Raw genomic sequence first — 22615 nt, forward strand, 5'->3', positions numbered from 1 at the left:
GGCTCCAGAAATGTTGTGAGTAGAGATGTCCCGATCCGATCACGTGATCGGGGATCGGAGCCGATCACGTGATTTTCAAAAGATCGGAATCGGGAGAAAAAAATCGAGGATCGGGATTTTTTTTTTGTTTTTTTATAAAATATTTTTATTATTTTATTTAATGTTACAAAACAAAAATGACCATGTTCACGTCTTAAAGTCATCCTGAGGCCTTAGTTTTGGGTTAAAATTACACAACATCATGTATGTGTTGCTTCTTTTGGGCTTGTTTTCAGACCTGGTTGCTTATTTCTCTCAAATCTGGCAACAGAGTGGGCGCAGTGTCTAATAGTAGCAGTAAGCTAACAAGAGGCTACGTTCAGCTGGTGACTCGGGAGTCGGGACAGAGAAAATGTCAGGAGTTTGGAAGTATTATAAAATTGAAAGCGAAGGCAGTGTAACAGCCAGATGCAATGTTTGCAAGGCGGAGGTTCCGCGTGGTGGAAAGAACAGAGCTACGTTCAACATGACCAATCTAATACGAACACCAACAACAACACGACGAGTACACAGCGGCCACTCGGGTAACGGCACTGAAACAACCGACACTTTCAGAGACTTTTAAAAGGAAAGAGAAACTACCCCAGAACAGCCAAGATAGCTGAATTCATCGCGTTGGATGACCAGTCGTTATCTGTTACCTTTTTTTCTCTTAATGCATTGCATAAAGATCGGATCGGGAAAAATCGGTATCGGCAGATTGTCAAAATCAAATGATCGGAATCGGATCGGGAGCAAAAAAAGGTGATCGGGACATCCCTAGTTGTGAGTTTTGCTGAGACTTAAGCTGAACATTATTTTGGATATCTCCACAGGATTGACACTGAACAGTTGTTCAGCCATCTTTTTCTTCTTCGTCTTGACATTAAATTATAAACCAAAATAAATTAATTGTATAGGTCTAGCCTCCCTATATCTGTGTGTGAAGTTGTTCCATCCTCAAAAACAAAAAACTAATGCTTCTGCAGTCTAGCTGCAGCTTCTAGCTACGGTCTTCTGTTAAAGAGAGGACACTGAATGTCCTGAATGACTTGAGTCTGAACACAGCAGACAACAGGAGTATTTACAACAGAATTATACAAACAAAAATAGTGCATGTGGGTGCACACTTACATTCTCTGTCTTACTGTTACATAAATCCCATGAATGTATGAGATTAGGTTAGCTTCATTATATCTCAATCAGTGATTAAGTGAATACTAACGGTTCTATCGGGTCACTATCAGCCTGTCACTCATTATTTTCAGGGAGGGGGCGGGGTTTGGAGGAACGGAGAGGAGACGGTGATCGCGGAAGCTTTTTTCCTCCTGCCTTCACAAACTTTACACAAGTATATATCGTCTGAAAATTGCTAGAGGACATTCATACTCTGCAATCCAAGACTTGATTAAATCCACCAAAAACCTGACATGACGATAACGAGTGTTTTTCAAAAAACACAAATCCCTCCCTGTGTGTCTCTGAGGCGCAGCGACAGGGCCTGATTCAGAGCGGGTCATTCTGCTGTTAGTTCTGGACTGGTGTTGGTGGAGAAAGCAGACTGCTCCGTGTGTGGTGTCGCTGTGCTGCTGTCACGTCTGTTCCTTGATCTCTGCGTCACCGACCATTTGATATTTGTGTGACAGAAAACAATTCTAAAATAAAAAAACTCTTTAAAGTAGAGACACTACATACTGATATACACCTGAACATCAGAAGGAGAGGACTCTTTAAAGTAGAGACACTACATACTGATATACACCTGAACATCAGCAGGAGAGGACTCTTTAAAGTAGAGACACTACATACTGATATACACCTGAACATCAGCAGGAGAGGACTCTTTAAAGTAGAGACACTACATACTGATATACACCTGAACATCAGCAGGAGAGGACTCTTTAAAGTAGAGACACTACATACTGATATACACCTGAACATCAGCAGGAGGGGACTCTTTAAAGAAGAGACACTACATACTGATATACACCTGAACATCAGCAGGAGGGGACTCTTTAAAGTAGAGACACTACATACTGATATACACCTGAACATCAGCAGGAGAGGACTCTTTAAAGTAGAGACACTACATACTGATATACACCTGAACATCAGCAGGAGAGGACTCTTTAAAGTAGAGACACTACATACTGATATACACCTGGACAACAGCAGGAGAGGACTCTTTAAAGTGAGTAAAGAGCTGCCTCACCATGTGCCTGCGTAGAATGGTCTGGCTCTTCATGTATTTCAGGCAGAATTCACACATATAGAGTCTTCCTAGACGGGCGTATTCTTCCGGATACGGCGAATGGTACCAGGTGTCCAACTCATAGCGGCCGAAAACGATGGTTTTTATCATGTTGTTTCCCTCCGACACCTGGCCACTCAGACGCAGCTTCTCCTGATGAAGAGGAGGGAGGAGGAGGAAGAGGAGGAGAGAGGATCCTAGTTATTCAGGGCAGAGGATCATGTGAACCAGAGATAAACCTCAGAGGAGGCAGCAAGCCACACAAAGATAAAGAATATCAGGATGGAGGATGAGACCGAGGAACAGTTAGGGAAACGCTTTAGATCAAGATACGATGTAATGTAGGATTTTCTAAGCTGTTCCCAGTGGCAAACATAATATAATTTAATATAATATATATAATTGTATATATATATATATAACTATAATATTAACATACATAATATATATTATAAATATAATTTAATGTAATAGAATTTAAATATAATATATTTAATCTAATATAAATAATGGCATATAATTTAATATAATATTAATATAAGTGAATATAATTTAATATAATATAATATAATTTAACATAATATAATTTAACATAATATAATATAATATAATATAATTTAATTTAATTTAATTTAATATAATATAATTTAATATAATTTAATGTAATAAAATACAATTTAATTTAATATAAAATAATATAATTTAATTTGAAATTATATTATAAAACATAATTTAATGTAAAATTATGTAATATAATTTTAAATAATATAATATATTTTAAAATAATATAATAAAATATAATTTGAATAATATTAATATAATGAAATATAATTTAAAATAATATAATACAATTTAATTTAAAATAATATACTATAATAAGATGATGTTAAAATATTGCAATTTTTGTGATTATTTTACTTGAATCATGACATTTTAATGAAACTAGTGATTATTTATATTTCATATAAAAGTTTACTGATATATAATTATCTTAATTTTTTTCAAAATGGCTTTACTTTGTAGGGAAATAGAACGATTAAAATGCCTGACTGAAATATATTGATTGTTCTGAATGTATAGGGTACGCCTGATTGTAAAAACAATGCCATTTAATGCCATAAAACAGCTTTAAAGTGTATCTGAAAGCTATATCATCTTATAAATCACATATTTTCTATAATGTCATGTGTATATGACCGCCTAAAACACATCTCTGTGCTTGTTTAGAGTAAATAACAACACCTTGGTATCAGAATGAGTCACAACAGAGAAAAGCAAACACAGAGTAACAGGAAGTGATCGTCCAAACTACCAAAAATATGTCAGACTCCTCCTGAGGCTGCAGAGGAGGCTGTGCTGACTGAAACAGAGAAGAAGAGGAGTGATGCAGAAAGGGGGGAGGAGGCAAGGAGGTAAGGGGGTAAGGGGGTAAGGGAGCGAGGTGAGGATGAGTTTTCTCTCTTACAAGATCCTCCGATGCACGTGCCTGGGCTTTCCGGAACAATTCCAGATCGTAATCACTCGTGATGTTTTCCAGCAGCGGCTCACGACTCGAACCCAGACTCTGACGGTGGTCCTGGAGCAGGAGAGAGAACTCTTTAAAGTAGAGACACTACATACTGATATACACCTGAACATCAGCAGGAGAGGACTCTTTAAAGTAGAGACACTACATACTGATATACACCTGAACATCAGCAGGAGAGGACTCTTTAAAGTAGAGACACTACATACTGATATACACCTGAACATCAGCAGGAGAGAGGACTCTTTAAAGTAGAGACACTACATACTGATATACACCTGAACATCAGCACGAGAGGACTCTTTAAAGTAGAGACACTACATACTGATATACACCTGAACATCAGCAGGAGAGGACTCTTTAAAGTAGAGACACTACATACTGATATACACCTCTGAACATCAGCAGGAGAGGACTCTTTAAAGTAGACACACATACTGATACACCTACATCTCGGAGAGGACTCTTAGCACACATATGAATACACCTACAGCCAGGAGAGGACTCTTTAAAGTAGAGACACTACATACTGATATACACCTGAACATCAGCAGGAGAAGGACTCTTTAAAGTAGAGGACACTACATACTGATATACACCTGAACATCAGCAGGAGAGAGGACTCTTTAAAGTAGAGACACTACATACTGATATACACCTGAACATCAGCAGGGAGAGACTCTTTAAAGTAGAGACACTACATACTGATATACAACCTGAACATCAGCAGGAGAGGACTCTTTAAAGTAGAGACACTACATACTGATATACACCTGAACATCAGAGGAGAGGACTCTTTAAAGTAGAGACACTACATACTGATATACACCCTGAACATCAGCAGGAGAGGACTCTTTAAAGTAGAGACACTACATACTGATATACACCTGAACATCAGCAGGAGAGGACTCTTTAAAGTAGAGACACTACATACTGATATACACCTGAACATCAGCAGAGAGGACTCTTTAAAGTAGAGACACTACATACTGATATACACCTGAACATCAGCAGAGAGGACTCTTTAAAGTAGAGACACTACATACTGATATACACCTGAACATCAGCAGGAGAGGACTCTTTAAAGTAGAGGACACTACATACTGATATACACCTGAACATCAGCAGGAGAGGACTCTTTAAAGTAGAGACACTACATACTGATATACACCTGACATCAACCTGAACATCAGCAGGAGAGGACTCTTTAAAGTAGAGACACTACATACTGATATACACCTGAACATCAGCAGGAGAGGACTCTTTAAAGTAGAGACACTACATACTGATATACACCTGAACATCAGCAGGAGAGGACTCTTTAAAGTAGAGACACTAAATACTGATATACACCTGAACATCAGCAGGAGAGGACTCTTTAAAGTAGAGACACTACATACTGATATACACCTGAACATCAGCAGGAGAGGACTGTTTAAATTACATTTTCTGAAGCCACCTGAAGTCAGGAGAGGGTGTCCGACACATGATAACTTCAAAAAAATGCTTTACTGAACATTATGACACTGCTTAGTTGAATACCTGATTCTGATTGGTCGATTAAGACATGTAAGAGGTTGTTAATACTCGATAACACACTGTTGCTAAGCTAAGGAGGATAAAGGGACTATAAGCAGTCACATCAATGCAATCAATTTCAGGTCGACTCACAGACCAAGAGAAGGAGAGAGTCCAGGGACTGTTTCACATTCCCTTTGCTGTAACCCTTTAACAGTCTGAATGTTACTCCCTGTAACTCTTTACTTCCTCTCCTCTCTTACCCCTTGCTTGTCCTTCTGCTCCTTATTGATGCTCGGGGTCCTCTTCCTCCTCAGCTCCGTCACTTTCTCTTTGTAGCGCAGCTGACGGTCTGACGGAGCCTGAGGACACACAGGGGGAAAAAACACAGAACATTATTTTTAAGTTTTTTCGTCTGAAATGAACCTTTTTGACTCATTTGCATATTTGCTAACCAGCAGAAATAACACATTCTTGTATTAAATGTACATTTGTTTGAAGAGGCGCTATGTGTTCCCTCTCCTGTAGTGTGTTCTATAGGTTTTAATGCATGGTAATGGTCTGCAAAGGCTCAAATGTGTGTGTTATCTCCCACACACCCCCCCTCCCCCGCCTGAAACGCCCCCATTGGACTCCTTTGTGTATTTCCGGATCATAGTGACATCACTTTGGAACACTTGCTCTCCTATTGGCTAATCATAATAATGCATTGTATTTCTAGAGCGCTTTTCTTGAAACTCAAAGACACTCAGAGAGCATTAAAAAAGAATAATAATAATAATAAAACACATCTAAAATATATAGGCTGAAGGGGCGGGACATCTCTAAGCTGGTTGACCAATCACAACAGAGCCGGCCAGCTAACCAATCAGAGCAGACTGGGCTCTGGTTTCAGACAGAGGGTGAAAAGAGGTGCTGCAGCACAGGCAGTGTGAACTCTCAGTTGATTATCAACCAGTGTTCCTGTTATATATGACTCAAACAACAACAACAACAACCTTTCATCACTCTGTTCACCTGAGGAATCACACTGTGACCTCTGACCTGAAGCTTCAGAGTAATGCTACAGTGTGTGGGAACACACACACACACACACACACACACACACACACACACACACACACACACACACACACACACACACACACACACACACACACACACACACACACACACACACACACACACACAACACACACACACACACACACACACACACACACACACACACACACACACACACACACACACACACACACACACACACACACACACACACACACACACACACACACACACACACACACACACACACACACACACACCACACAATAAGTGAATCAGACAGGTGAGGAAGGGTCGCAGCCTTCACCTGAACCCGAGTTATTAGAGAGAATATTCTGGATGTTTTCTGCACTTCCTCACTTCCCTGTTCCCTCGCCTCAATGGTTTTTCTGAATATGTTTTTTGAACTCAGCTCAGTCTATTGATTCTACTTTTTAAATCTCTGCTAAAACTCACCTCTTTGCAACCGGCTTTGAACACGAGTTGAACACAACATGGCTGGCTCACGAGGTGGCTAACAAGAGTCTAAGGCCCCGCTCACACGGGGACCGTTTGCGTTTTTATGCACAGTATGCGAATTCAAAAAAGTCTTCCGTTCACATGCATTTGTTTCATTTAACGTGTCTGTTCAAACGAGGCCGCTGGAAACGCTGTAGTACATATGCTGGGACTGTAAGTGGCGCTGTAACTTCTGCCAAAATACACCAAAAGCCGCGAAGAAGAGCAACCAAGCAGCCCCGCTGCAATGTTGCCATGGCTACCCTTCTGTTTAAGCCCCGAAACTGAAACTGAAACTGAAAGAAACCGAATCTGTGGATATTGCATCCCGACCAAGAAACACGAAAGAAAACAACTCCGTGGAGAGGACGGCTCAGAAAGAGAGAGATATTCTCTACAAACACCGGGTGAGATGCTCCTTTGTCAATATAATGGATCAATGCATGAAATCTGACTCTGTTTATTTTGTTTAAGGAGTATATTGGGCGTTAACAATTCTGGTTTGCTTTTTATAATATTATTTCATTCAAGAACCCCTTGTGCGTTTAATTAACACAGCTATTTTTGATAGTTGCTTCAGCAGTGAGCAGGAGAGGTGGGGAGAAGTGGGGCTATCGTTATTTTTTCAGGAAATATTCGTATAGAGGTGATTACACGGACTCGGTTGACCCCCCAGAGCGTTTCGTTTGCAAATCTATCCACCTTGGGACCCGTTATTGTTTGTGGGGTCAGTTTCTATCGGCCTCGTGTAAATAATAGGGCTATACGCACGAGAAACTATGCAGATACAAGCAGTTTTCTCCTCGTGTAAACGGCGCCTAAATGAGACGCCCTGCACGGTTGTGTCATGCTTGTCTGATGCTGTTATGTGTGTATGTGTGTATGTGTGTATGTGTGTGTGTGTGTGTGTGTGTGTGTTACCTGGCTTCTTGTGGAGTGTCTGTTCTCGTCCTGGCGATGCGACAGCGTCCTCTCTTCGGCCTGTTTGTCGCGCGTCGATGCCTTACCCTGAAAAAAACATCAACACGGTCTAACAAACCAACAACTCAAAATTCGCCCACACACACACACACTCTTACTCACACACACACAGCAGAATAACTGCAGTAACCACCTCGAGGCTTTGTGGCAATGCAGTACAATTGAGTATCGCTACTTCTACTTAAGTACAACGTATAAGTACTTCTTCCACCTCTGCTTAAGAGTGATTTTGTTTAAAAGCGACATAAAAGCAACATATTTCTACTCAAATGCTCTTGATGACAAAAAATGTAATCAAAGGAAAATCAAAATGTAATTTAAAAAAAAGATATATATAGATTGAGTGTGTTTGTATGTGTGTGTCTGTGTTTGAGAGTAAGTGTCTATCTGTCTGTGTGTGCGTGTGCGTGTGCGTGCGTGCGTGCGTGCGTGTGTGTGTGTGTGTGTGTGTGTCCTGGCATTACTATACTTGTGGGGACAAAATGGACGATCATTAATTTTAGGGTGAAGACTTGGTTAGGGTTAGGATAAGTCTCCAGGAAATGCATGTAAGTCAATGTAATGTCCCCTGAAGTGATGTATACATGGTATGTGTGTGTGTGTGTGCGCATGTGCGTGTGCGTGTGCGTGTGCGTGTGCGTGTGTGTACCTTGCACTCATCAGCTGACAGGTTGTGGTAGAGAGGGCATCCTGAGATGGAGAAATGTCTCTCGTGTCGCCCCGTCAGATGACCTGAAACAGGAAGGGGGTTTTATTTTTAAAATCCATACATTTCTGTATTTCCTGAATGTGTCGTCCTGTGTTTCTGTGTTTCCTCACCCAGAGAGTTGCATCCGGGCGTCGGACACTTCATGTTGAAGTTGTAGCTCTCGTGGAAGCGCCGGCGTTTCGGCCTATGGGAGAGGTCGTGGGCGGCGGCCTCTTTGAGTGACAGCTCTTTGGCCAATCGCTCGTCCTCCTCCTGGGAAACCAGCAGGTCGTTGCTGTGGCTCGAAACCTCCAGATCCGACTCTGAGGAGGGGGCGTTTCCTGTGGGGGTGCGGGGGGGGCGTCTCGTCCTGCTTCAGATCTGAACAGCCAATCAGGATAGAGAGAATCAGAGGGGATGATGGGTACAAACTGAAGCTAAAGAGAGGTGCAGGAATGAGTCTTAAACCGTGACATGAGTCAGCATTATAGCACTTCCTGTGTTTTTATTATTATTAAAAACATTATTATTATATTTTTTCAATCTATGTATTTTGTAATTCTTCATATTTTTCAACTTATTTCCTTTTGCTTTTTTATATGCACCATTATACACTAAATCTATTTCCTTGTATGTATAATAATAACAACAACAATAAACCTGATTCTGTATGAAACGCACAAGAAGCCCTTCCTCCTCATCCTCTCCCTCATCCTCCTCATCCTCTCCCTCCTCATCCTCTCCCAGCTTCCTTTGAAGCCCTTCCTCCTCCTCATCCTCTCCCTCCTCATCCTCTCCCTCCTCATCCTCTCCCTCCTCCTCTCCCTCATCCTCCTCATCCTCTCCCTCCTCATCCTCTCCCTCCTCCTCTCCCTCATCCTCCTCATCCTCTCCCTCCTCATCCTCATCCTCCTCATCCTCTCCCTCCTCATCCTCTCCCTCCTCATCCTCTCCCAGCTTCCTTTGAAACCCTTTCATCTCCTAACTAGTGTTTCCTTTATCCTCTAAATGTCCTACACTCTATTCCTCAGATGTTCCTCCATATTGAACCGCTACGTACGGCAACCCAAGAGGGACATTTGACACAGCGGCGTGTCGCAAAGAGGAAATAAAAACCCGACCACATTAATCTGAAAGATATGAGTTATTGTTATTTCAACGTGATTTCCTGATTATTTGAGAATAAACCCTTTTAGTGGGTTCAGTACATTCTTAGAATAAGTGAGACATGGATTGTTTGACCGCTATCACAGTGGAGAAATAAGAAACTGTAAATGTATGCAATCATTTATGGCATTAATAATGAATATCTAATTCTTCTCTGTTGAGATTCCTGGAAAAGGGAAATGACAATAAAGATTTTTCATTAAAAAAAGTTGATTCAAGAACAAAACTCTGTTATTAGATCAGTATTTTTCATATATAACAGTTATTGCTCAATCTGAAAGGTCTTCCCAGCTTTAGGGCCAGATAACTGAGGTGAGTTTTTACTGACTTCATACATTATCAAATACACATGTGATCCGAAACCAACACACTTTTTAAAGATCTACTTTATACGTTTATGGCAGACCAACTCGCGCAGTGAAAATCAGGTAGTCACATGATCCTGCATTAGTGTTCAAAATGTAAGACGTAAAAGTAAGTAGTGGAGTAAAGTACTGATACCAGAAACATACACTGAAGTACAGTAACAAAGTATTTGTACTCCACTACTTCCCAGCTCTGCTCCTGCCCTCGTTCCCTTCCTCACCCTGATGTATGAACACCCTCCCTTCCTCTAAAGTGTATATGAGTTCAAGTAAACCCAGTTCTCTCACCGTTGGCCTCGGTGTCGGAGCCCGAGGACCGGCTCTGACGCAGAGGGTATTTTTTGGCCGTGGTGTGTGTCGCCCCCTGCTGGCTGCGAGTGATTCTGCGCCCTGAGGAGAAGACAGACGCTGAATCTTCTTCAGATCGGACAGCAGCCGGAGACACGCAGGAGTCTGAGAGGAGAGGAGAGGAGACATATATCAGACTAAGACTTTACAGAGATACAACAACTGTGAGGAGAGGAGAGGAGAGGAGAGGAGAGGAGAGGAGAGGAGAGGAGAGGAGAGGAGAGGAGAGGAGAATATATCAGACTAAAACTTTACAGAGATACAACAACTGTGAGGAGAGGAGGAGAGCGAGAGGAGGAGAGAGGAGAGGAGAGGAGAGGAGAATATATCAGACTAAAACTTTACAGAGATACAACAACTGTGAGGAGAGGAGAGGAGAGGAGAGGAGAGGAGAGGAGAGGAGAGGAGAGGAGACATATATCAGACTAAAACTTTACAGAGATACAACAACTGTGAGGAGAGGAGAGGAGAGGAGAGGAGAGGAGAGGAGAGGAGAGGAGACATATATCAGACTAAAACTTTACAGAGATACAACAACTGTGAGGAGAGGAGAGGAGAGAGTGAGAGGGAGACATATTCAGACTTTACGAATTCAACACTTTGGGAGGAGAGGAGAGGAGAGGAGAGGAGAGGAGAGGAGAGGAGAGGAGAGGAGAGGAGAGGAGAGGAGACATATATCAGACTTTACAGAAATACAACAACTGTGAGGAGAGGAGAGGAGAGGAGAGGAGAGGAGAGGAGAGGAGAGGAGAGGAGAGGAGAGGAGAGGAGAGGAAGAGAGGAGAGGAGAGGAGAGGAGAGGAGAGAGAGGAGAGGAGAGAGGATATATAGATTACAGAAAGAGGAACAAATGTGAGGAGAGGAGAGGAGAGGAGAGGAGAGGAGAGGAGAGGAGAGGAGAGGAGAGGAGAGGAGAGGAGAGGAGAGAGGAGAGGGTGCTGAAAAGCTGGTTCGAGGGGCCCCCAGTAAATGTTTGCTATAGGGCCCCCACAGACTCAGGAATCGCCACTGCATACACACTGCTATAAAAGTCTCTAAAATCATTTCTTTCTCCAATATCTGTCAACACAAACTGCACATTCTCATCACCTATGGGATTTATAATTGATTAACACTAACTTTGCTCTTCCTTAAATCGATTTATCTCAGAAAACCTTTGATGTTTACCTAAAATATTTGCATACGTTTTAAAAAAGTAAGATGTTTTTTTGCAATGAAATACTAAAAACAGTATAGGATGTGAATAGGATAGGTTTCTGATGCTAACACACACACACACACACACACACACACACACACACCACACACACACACACACACACACACACACACCACAACACACACAACACACCACACACACACACACACAACACACACACACACACACACACACACACACACACACACACACACACACACACACACACACACACACACACACACACACACACACACACACACACACACACACACACACACACACACACACACACACACACACACACACACACACACACACACACACACACACACACACACACACACACACAGATGGTATTTATCCATTACATTCTGCTATAAAAGTCTCTTAAATGACTTGTTTTTCCATTATCTGTCCCCACAAACTGTCTATTCTATTCTATTAATTTAAATGAACTTTGCTCTTCCGTTAATGGATTCATTATAATAAACTTCGTGTGTTTACCTTGAGAGCTCCGGCTGAGGCGCAGTGAGGCGCGTGTCAGGCGCGTGCTGCTGCGTCTGTGCGCGCTCCCGAGAGCTTCGGCGTGCTCGAGATCGGCGGAAAAGTCCGAGTCCTCCGTCCCGTCCGAGCTGCTGCCGGCGGTCCTCTGATAACACGGAGAATAACAGAAAACATCAACAACAACAACAACAATCAGAGAAATCATGGAAAATAAATTTTAAAAAGATGACTGATTTTTATTATTTTTTACCAGCGGAAAATTCAATAAAGATCCCATCCTGAGGGAGGAGCATCCCCCCCCCCCCTCTCTTTCTTCCGGTTCTACACTTGTCAATAAATACTACAAAATAATCCTAATCGGCATCATAACGCTCCGCCACACACACACAATAACGCATCTACTGTACACTTAACGCCAATTTACCACAACACGTGAACGCATCTTTTCACGTAAATCTCTAATTTACTGTCAATTAACTCAAACAGCTATTACTCAGAGCGTTCAATTAAGACATTAAACTAAGAAAAGGGTCCGAAAAACTGCTGTTTCTGCCTGATTTCTCCAGATATCAGCTGCTTTCTGCCTCCACTCGGAATGAAAGTGGGGAGACTGATAAGGGAGGTTCAACCCCCCTAAAATCATCTGAGTGGGGGAGGGGCGAGGTGGAGACAACATGCCATTTGCGTTCAACAGACAAATACATTCAGAGACCATCCTATACATCCTTTTTAATAAAAATCTCTACCTGATACTGAGGCTATCAAAATGTGGATTATTGTGACAAAATAATGTGTATATTTCAGTTATTGCACTATAAATCAGGGAACCACAAAAGCTTTATTGAATACATGATTATTGTGATATCCCTGGGGGTAAATAGGTAAAACACTGCGGTTTAAACCTAATAACATGAGAATGAAACACAGATAATACAAATTAATGGAGCTATAATGTATAAAATGTTGTTTTAAGCTTTCTACAGATACAGAACAAGTGCAGTTATTAGGAAAGGTAATAATAAACATATAGGAATAGAAAATAACTGAAATAATAAGGATTATTAATTGTAATACGCTCTGTTAGTCTGTGCTTTATGCGATAAATAGGCATATCATGCAAAAACATGCTGATAATATTACAATGTATTACTTATAAGGACATTTAAATAGTATAAGGTACTAATTCAAGTTTATTTTAATGGACAATGGCAGGAAATACTTTTGTCAGCCTAATAAATATTGAGAGTTCCTGTTTTAGTTATATTAAACAGATTGTCTTTGGTTTTAGATCGACAAAAGCAAATATCTCTTTAATCATGCAAACACAGCCTGATAATATTACCATGTAATACTCATAAGATCATTTAAATAGCACTAAAGTTGATAAAAGTGATGAAAAAGCAGATTAAATATCACTACACTCCAGGATGTTAGACTGTATTTGACAACTTCATAACAACTGCACCTCTTTTACATTCAACCAATCACAACACGGAGGGGGCGGGCTTTAAGAGAGGGGGACCGAATCAGCGCGGAGCATCTCCTTTACACTGCGGAGTGGGCGGGCTTTAAGACATTCAGACCAATCAGCGTATGGCTAGTCCAGCTCCCGTCCAATCACAGCGTTGTTTTGGTGATGACGCGTCGCTCCGGCCCCGGGAACAGCTTGTTCCTTTTTGAACAGTCAGAGCTGCCGTTAGCGAGGAGGAACGTATGACCTAAATTCATTCAAAAAGCCCCAAATGTAAAGCTCTTCTCCCGCGAGGACGTGATAAACATAAGCATCTTCAAACAATAAAGAATATATATACTGATTTATTATTTTATCCTCCCTCTCCATTACTATGAACATTTTGCAGCTACTTTACACAACTGTATTTATATTTAAATACTATATATATCTGCTGTAATATATGAGTCTTCTATAGGACAGTCTAACTTATCCAGAACATGTTATATAAAGTATTCTGTGTGGTTCATGTCCCATTATACTGTATATGTTCCTGCTGCTGTAACTAATGTCCCAACTAGGGATCAATAAAGTACCTATCTATCTACACAGCAGACATTGCACGTAAATGAGAGGAAAATGAAAACAATAAAGATGTACATATAAGCAGTAGAGGATAAACACAATATGCAAAACAGAGAATACATATCACTAATGAAGCATAAATACCTATAGAGTATTTTACAATTATATAGATAATACACAAAATATGACATGTTTAAATGATTTACATTAACTTATACAATTCCTTGAACACTTAAAGGTCTCCTATCAGGCAAAATGCACTTTGTGATGTCTTGTATACATCAACATGTGTCCCCGGTGTGTCAGGGAACTCACGCAGCGTCAGAAAGTAAAACCCTCTCTTTTCCTCCGTACCCAAATCTCTAAAAACGGGGGTACAACGGAGCTGATCCAGATTTGCGTCCGATATGACGTAATATCTGAAATGTGGACCCACGGCCCAATCAGAAAGTTGCTATCAGAAACAATGCCCGACGTAATATGGTCGGTGTTTACATTAGCATCGCTAACACTCAGAGCTAACCTGTACTGGAGAGCATGGGTGTTTCTCAATCGCGAGTACGCTTGCTTGGTAGCACATGTCTGCCGAGCATCTTGCTTCAGAAGCGAGTCAAGAATCCTTCCTGGCATTCGGAAAACAAAGAGTGGAACACGCTAGCAAGTGTGCAGGTGTGCGTCATATGAGAGGCCCCGCCTTACATCTTCCGCCACAGATTTGGGGAAATTGGTCCGTGCGCAAAGCATTGTGGGGATTTTAAGACCGCGGAGTCTACTCATGTGCCGCCTCGATATTTCTCCAAACGGAGTACGCCGGGCTCGGTAGATTTCCAAGTATGCTGGAGATTGGAACAGTACTTCGGCGGCACTCGATGACGTAGTATGCTTGAAATAGTGGCTCTGAAGCAGCTTTACTCGCGATTGAGAAACACCCCATGTGTGTGAAGAAGCAGGAAATAAAAAGGAACTCACCTTGTGGTATAACCGGCAAGAGAGAAAGCCTTTGAGCTTTTTTTTTTTTAAAGCTTTATACCCAAAATCATCACTTTTGAAACAGGAAGTGAAATAGAGGGATATGAGGCATGGCTAGAATGGGTGATCTGTTTGGTATTTTGAGCAAAACACTTCATAGACATGTTTTTTATATATTTTTATATATCTGAGACCTATGCTATTGCCTAAAAATAGCATGATAGGTGACCTTTAAAGTCAATAATTCCCCAGTATTAAATTGCTGTAATTTGAAAGCAATGGTTCTTATATACGATCATGTTGCCGATGAGGGGGGATGATAATGTCTGATAGTTGTTGATGATGTTTGCACAATATTAAAATGTATAGCATCAAGAAGTTGTATCTCCTGTTGGTGTCCAGGGAGGGCATGAATGATTAACCCTGATGAGCAACAGGTGCAGTCATGTAAGCGTCTCCATGTATGCTCTATTAATGTTATGTCTGTGAAAAAATGAATAAATAAATTATCCATGCAGCTGTAATGACAACAAAAATGCCCAATTTAGGATCAATAAAGTATATCTAATCTAATCTAGTAAATAATGCTAGTCCAGCCTGTATTAAACCCCCATAATGTAAACATTAAACACCATAAACCCTCTCTAATGTGCACTATAGTGAGCAGTATAGTTACGGTTTTAAGTGACATTTAAATGTATATAAATGTCAATTATCCTTAATTATTGAAGGATAATTGACATGATTGTTTATCATCTACTGCTGTTATGTATATCTTGACTTTGTTTGTATTATTATTGACCTCTACTGCAGTAATGTGTGTGCAATGTCTTATCCATGCTGCTGTAAGGACAACACATATTCCTAATTTGGGATCCATAAAGTATATCTTATCTAATATAAACACACAGAATAAAAGGCACTGTACCTAATGCTAGTCCAGCCCATCAAAACCCCTAACATGTCAAAGAAATGATATGTATCTGTACTTTGGGCTGCGTCAAGCATGAAAGGTGCTATAAGTAAAGTGTATCATTATTAGTACTTAGTATTATTATTGGCCTCGCATTCATGTGCATCTATGCAGCTGTAATGACAACAACAACCCCAATTTGGCATCAATAAAGTATATCTTTGCAATCTAGTACAACGCTAGTCCAGCCCGTATCAAACCCGCATAATGTCAGCATTACACACCATGAACCCTCTCTAACGTGCACTACAGTGAGCAGAGTATTTACAGTAAGTCGTGTTATTGGTGATCGATGACGTGATGTCCTCGCGCTGCTCACCTTCCTCCGGGGCATGGTCCAGGTGAGGGTCGCTCAGGTGAGTCCTCTCAGGGGGGGGGGGGGGGTCACGTGCTCAGTGTGCACGAGCCTCAAACCCCAACAGATCCGCAGTTCTTCTGATTTCAGCCCAATACTGAAAAAAAAGACGCACCAATATGTTCCGCACTTCCCTGTGAGCACTGCGCATGCGCAAACCGTGCTTGTTATGTTGGTCCATCTACAAAATGCCTCCGTGTGGAGCACAGCAGCTGTGGTGGAACCTTCCGTCAACACATTGATTGAACATTTTTTATATCAGAATAATCAGAATACCTGTGTTCCTCCATCAGCTAAAGACAGCTTAATATCTCTCCAGAAGCATAAGGTAATAATAAGATAAGATAAGAAGTACTTTATTGATCCCAATTTGGGAAATGTTTGCGTTGCAGCAGCATAAAAAGACAAGGCATTGTACATAAAATAAATTAAAAGAGTAGAAATAAACAATCCAAAATGTAAACATCTCAAATAGAAATAAAATTAGCATTAAAAAGAAAACTTTTTTATAATTCTTTATTTTATTTATTTATTTTTCATAAAGTTAATTGTTTATGTGTGCTCCGCTCCGGTGCAGTAGATGGCGGTGTGGTCTCCTCCGTGGTCTCCTCCTCCCATGATGAGCCCATCAAAGGAAGAAGACCCTCCTCCTGTCACATGTCCTCCAGACTCGGCTCTTCTTTGTAGCAGGTTCTGAACAAGCTTCAGAGTGAAAGAAAGACCCTGAACTTCTCACAGGACACACGGAGCTCTCTTAGATCTGCTGTTGTTATGGCTGGAAGCACCAAGAATACTGTGCACGAGATCTTTCACAGCATGGAGTCCGGACCGGAGGGTGCCTCCAGTACTAACACTGCACAGGTGAGTACACACCGAGTACTACTAACACTGCACAGGTGAATACACACTGTATACTACTAATACACAAGTACTGTTACAGTATACACACCTAATACTAGTTACAGTAAACACACCTAATACTAGTTACAGTATACACACCTTATACCACTAATACACAAGTACAGTTACAGTATACACACCTAATACTAGTTACAGTATACACACCTAATACTATAGTTACAGTATACACACCTTATACCACTAATACACAAGTACTGTTACAGTATACACACCTAATACTAGTTACAGTATACACACCGAATACTACTAACACTACACAGGTGAATACACACCGAGTACTACTAACACTGCACAGGTGAATACACACTGTATACTACTAATACACAAGTACTGTTACAGTATACACACCTAATACTAGTTACAGTATACACACCTAATACTAGTTACAGTATACACACCTTATACCACTAATACACAAGTACAGTTACAGTATACACACCTAATACTCACACTACACAAGTAAACATGCACCTGCAGAGGAGAAGGACAGCTGTGGTCACACTGCTCAGTGTGAGAAAGTACATTTACTCAAGTACTGTACTTAATTACAATTACTGTACCTGAGTATTTCCATGTTATGCTACATTGTACTTCTACTCCTCTACATCTCAGAAGCCAGTATTGTACTTTATACTCCACTACTTTTATCTGAGAGTTTTTATACACAGAACATTTAATGATAGGTTCAGATATCCAGAATATACAGTCATTCAAACTAGCTGCACCTTCACCAGCTGTGATAACACTTTAATGATCAATCATCATAACAAACTCATTTCATATTCATGATTGTGCAGTACTTATACTTTTGGTACTTTAACTATATTTTGATGCTAATACTTTTGTGTACTTTTACTTTTGAATGCAGGAGTTTTACTGTACTTTGTGCTGTTGCTACATGTGAAGCATGTGAAGTTCATTAAGTGTAAACTCACGAGACTCACATGGGACTCAGAGCTAGAAGTACTCAGATCTTGTACTTGAGTAAAAGTAGAAGTACTCAGGTCTTGTACATGAGTAAAAGTAGAAGTACTCAGGTCTTGTACTTGAGTAAAAGTAGAAGTACTCAGATCTTGTACTTAGTAAAAGTAGAAGTACTCAGATCTTGTACTTGAGTAAAAGTAGAAGTACTCAGATCTTGTACTTGAGTAAAAGTAGAAGTACTCAGATCTTGTACTTGAGTAAAAGTAGAAGTACCAGAGTGTAGGAATACTCTGTTACAGTAAAAGTCCTGCATTCAAAATGTTCCTCAAGTAAAAGTAGAAAAGTATTCTCATCAAAATATAGTGAAAGTAGCGACAGTAAAAGTAGTCATTGTGCAGATTGGTCCATTTCAGAATAATATATATGATATGTTTTATAATGATTGATGCATTAAGTAAGTAAGTAAAGTACAAGTACCTCAGAAATTAAGTATAGTACTTGAGTGAAAATACTCCCTGACTGGAGATGAGTTGGTGTTTGTGTACTTTGCTCTTCTGTAAATCGTTGACTCATTTCTTTATCTCCTTTATTTAGAGGAGGGGTCTCACTGACCAATCACAAGAGAGCGTGGCTCAGGGTGTCTCATGTACCGTGTTACTGTTCATGTATTATTATGGTCTAAACAATTAAATATAACATTTATTAAAATCACAACAGGGCAATATCCGAGTATCACTCTGCCTTCCTTCTCTTATACCCTGTGTCTCAGACAGAAAGCACAGCATGGAGAAGATAACATAAGTGCCAGTTACAAACATACATAAACACAGCAGCTTGATAATCAAACTGTACGCCAACAGTGCAGTGAAAAGAGCAATTAAATATCTACAGGAAACTAGACGGTCACATCATTAATGTAAATATTACCAGTGTCATCCATGATGATGATATATCTAATATCTAATATATATCATTCCAATAACTTGTATATAGACTCGTACTGCACTATTCCACATACTCACTTTATTTTATAACTATTTTTCTTTTTGTATTACTCTTACTATCTGTATTATTATTATGTTGCATTGTTGGAGAAGCCTGTGACATAAGATTTTCAACAACATAATTACTCTGTAGCTATGTCAGTTTGACAATGAAGAACCTTGAACCTTGAACCTTGATGTATTTTTTCATCATGGATGAGAGATTTTCAGTCTGTGGCGATAAGTATGGTTTCATTATCTCGTGTTTTTACATCTGGTTTTAGTCCTATCAGTTTTGTCTAAATATTTTTATGCTGCTTATTATATATTTATTGATGAACAGCACTTTGGTCATCTCTGTTGTTTTTAAATGTGCTGTATGAATAAAGTTGGATTGGATTGTAACATGCAAACCTGGAAGTGTCTCAGACAGAAAGGACAGCATGGATATATGTTATAGGAGTTTATTTAAATGACTAAATTATCCACACCCTCTGATTGTGATTATTATGGTCTGTCCTCTCAGGCCTGGTTGGACCATCACTCTCGTTCTCTGGGTCTCTTCATCGATGGGAAGTTAGTGGTTCCAGCAGATAGACCGAGCCGCTCGCTGACGGACTGTAAAGGTGAGAGACGACAGAAACACTTCTTCAGTTTCATTACCTTTCTAACCCATGTGACGATTACCGTGACGATCAATAACAAGTGTGTGTGCTGTTAGCAAATATTAATGAGTACAACAGTATAAACACAGACTCCTCCCCCTCCTCCTCTTCCTCTCAGGTGCTCCGCTGTGCAGTGTAATGGTTGCAGGTGATGAAGATGTCTCAGTTTGTTCTTCCTCCTCTGTGATCGGCTTTAAATCCTGGAGTGAGCTGAGCTGCTCCCAGAGAGCCAAAGTGATGCTCAGGTACCGTTTACTTATTTAAAATAAAACACTAAAACCCTTGAATACTCAACCCAGTCTCACAAAACAACGTGTAACAGCTACGTTGGTCCACAGGGCAACACGTAGTATATTCACAAATAACCCTCTCTAGACGTGACATGGGTACAACATGTGTTCCTATTCATTTCTAATGACCGGTGTCCATGTCACGTGATCGCAAACTTTCGGACACCCGATTTACTTGTAGTGGAAAATCCTAAATTGTCAGAGAGTTTGTCGTTAAAATGCTTTTTGATTACATTTCTAGTGAGAAGTGTATATTGTACTTTTAGGATCTACGTCCAGTCGATGTGTAGGATCCATAGTTTGATAGATATTACCAAGATTATTTGAGCTCCATGTTTGTTTGTTTTTTACAAAATATTGTATCTATAGCTGCATCTCACTTCGGTTAAATGGATTCCTTGCGTCCCTCACTTGCGTCGTTTCCCTGCGACTAGTCCCTCCCACCAGGGAAGCATGGAGAGACGCAAGGAAACCACGAGAAGCAGGGAAATGAGTTTTAAGAGCAACGGGACGTCCTTTCCTCCAGAGCGTCACGTGAAGCCACGTCCGTTTGTGATGACGCCGCACAGCTGATCGTCTGACAGCAGCCAGATCAGTGCATACGCTAGATCGTCCAATCAGTGAGTGATACACAGTAAGGGGGCGGGGCGAGTGTCTGAGGATTTCACCGGAGGATGGTCTGGTAGTTCCTCGATTATCGCTCCTCCGTTATCACTCCTCGATCCTCCGGCACAAATAAGGCCACTGGGACGCTACTCAAGATGGCGCAGACAAATCAACTTCCGGTGATACCGAGACCGAGGAGCGAGGAAATGAAAAATAACCGAAGTGAGGGTTATTTCTGATTATAAAACGGACAAGTCAAATCAAGCAATCTGATTGGTTCTTAGCCATGATATACTGAGCGTATACCACGGGTAGAATTGTAAGTTACTTTTCACAACAAGTCAGTATCCCTCCGCGTCTGAGAAAAACAGTATACAGTTGGGCTGAAAAGCAAACTGCTTGCAGATCTTACTATGGAGGAGTGGATTGAGGAGTGCCTATCTCCAGAACAAAAAGCACCTAAACGACGACATGTAGAGCTACGTGAAGAGCAGGTAGACCAACTGGAAAAGTATCACCATTCAAAAGCTTTCTGATGCGGGTCTTGAAACAAAGCAGAGAAATGATGACCGTTAGTGGCCACAGGTGCGAAAGCTCTCTCCAGAGCTACTGGAAGCCGAATCTCGGGGACCGGAGAAAGTGGAGCAATATTCTCGCCACGCCAAGCAACAGCCTGGAACAATCTCAGCTGCCGATAACCAGGGGTGCACATAACTGGTACGCAGGTACGCATGCGCGGCAACAATCTGAAATGCGTACCGTCACTTGTGTCACAAAGCGCATTTGCGTACCGACGTAAATGTGAAGCTTTTCCAGAAGGCGGTTAGTTCACCGGACGCCAGAGTCGGTCTCCGTGTGCACAGACAGGGCTGCTGTTAACGTCGGTCTGTCACGCCCCTTAACTGTGATATAATGGCCATATACCACGGCCTGTCGTGAGCTATTGCTTAAATATACTACGTTTTGCCCTGTGGACCAACGACGTAGCTATTACACGTTTTATTGTGAGACTGGGTTGGAATACTCCGTTATGTTGACATCCACCTGGATCCATCTTCTTCTTATTCATAGACGCATGCATGTTCCAGCATCTGGACTAACTATGTTGTAAATGTATTATCTTTGTAATGTACACACAACGTCTATTCTCCATTAGCTGGGGGGTTTCTCCCGTTAACTGGGGGGGCTTTGCAAAACTATACTTTACATATTGTTTTGGTATAAACAGATGTAAATAATGTTCTATATCTTAACGTAAAACCGTTTGTATTCACCTTCTGTAACTGTGTTAATGTTTGCACGGATGTGTGTGTAACTCTACCTGTGACCTGTGTCTGGTCCCTCAGGATGGTGGGGGTGCTCGGGCAGCATGCAGTGTGTGTGTCGGAGGTGTGTGATGTGTGTGAGGCCGCCTGCCCCCCCCCCCTCTCTCATCAGACTCCTGCAGTTCTACAGCAGCTGGGCTCAGCTCCGAGACGCTCTGATGCCCAGCTGGACCCCCCTGGGTGAGGCTGCTCGAGGATGAGATGGGAACACCTGTAGGGAGGCTCAGGTGTTCCTCTCACACCGTGCACTTTTAGAGGAACACACCACGCTATATGAATATACATGTTACAAATGGTAGTCCTTTGTGCACGTTACCCGTTGGTATCTTTTGTCCATGGGGACTTTATGTAAAATAAGAACAGTAGGGTTAGTTAAACAATTATTTACATATATACAGAGTTTAATTATTACAAATAATGATATAAATGTCTAGTTGAAG

General features: G+C 41.0%; 2 protein-coding genes across 3 annotated transcripts in view; one reads left to right on the forward strand and one right to left on the reverse strand.

Moving 5' to 3' along the window:
- Positions 1 to 16604, reverse strand: part of LOC117479093 (histone acetyltransferase KAT7-like) — a 32903-nt gene extending 16299 nt beyond the window's left edge. Inside the window, exons 1-9 of one of the 2 annotated variants that reach the window (XM_034126108.1) lie at positions 16375 to 16604; positions 12130 to 12274; positions 10352 to 10529; positions 8676 to 8917; positions 8506 to 8588; positions 7797 to 7883; positions 5576 to 5674; positions 3735 to 3845; positions 2231 to 2422 (exon numbers count right to left, since the gene is read on the reverse strand). In XM_034126108.1, coding sequence (XP_033981999.1) covers positions 2231 to 2422; positions 3735 to 3845; positions 5576 to 5674; positions 7797 to 7883; positions 8506 to 8588; positions 8676 to 8917; positions 10352 to 10529; positions 12130 to 12274; positions 16375 to 16440 — 1203 coding nt within the window. In that variant the 5' untranslated portion in view covers positions 16441 to 16604. The remainder of the gene's footprint in view (positions 1 to 2230; positions 2423 to 3734; positions 3846 to 5575; positions 5675 to 7796; positions 7884 to 8505; positions 8589 to 8675; positions 8918 to 10351; positions 10530 to 12129; positions 12275 to 16374) is intronic. The other variant, XM_034126109.1, reaches the window with a different exon arrangement.
- Positions 16605 to 17103: 499 nt separating this feature from the next.
- The window catches only part of aldh16a1 (aldehyde dehydrogenase 16 family, member A1), a 20914-nt gene continuing 15402 nt past the window's right edge, over positions 17104 to 22615 (forward strand). Inside the window, 5 exon segments of the mRNA XM_034126099.1 lie at positions 17104 to 17322; positions 19816 to 19915; positions 20073 to 20199; positions 22197 to 22278; positions 22280 to 22355. Coding sequence (XP_033981990.1) covers positions 17233 to 17322; positions 19816 to 19915; positions 20073 to 20199; positions 22197 to 22278; positions 22280 to 22355 — 475 coding nt within the window. The 5' untranslated portion in view covers positions 17104 to 17232.

The sequence above is a fragment of the Trematomus bernacchii genome, unplaced genomic scaffold (genome assembly GCF_902827165.1).
Source record: "Trematomus bernacchii unplaced genomic scaffold, fTreBer1.1, whole genome shotgun sequence".
In the NCBI taxonomy this organism is placed as follows: Eukaryota; Metazoa; Chordata; class Actinopteri; order Perciformes; family Nototheniidae; genus Trematomus; species Trematomus bernacchii.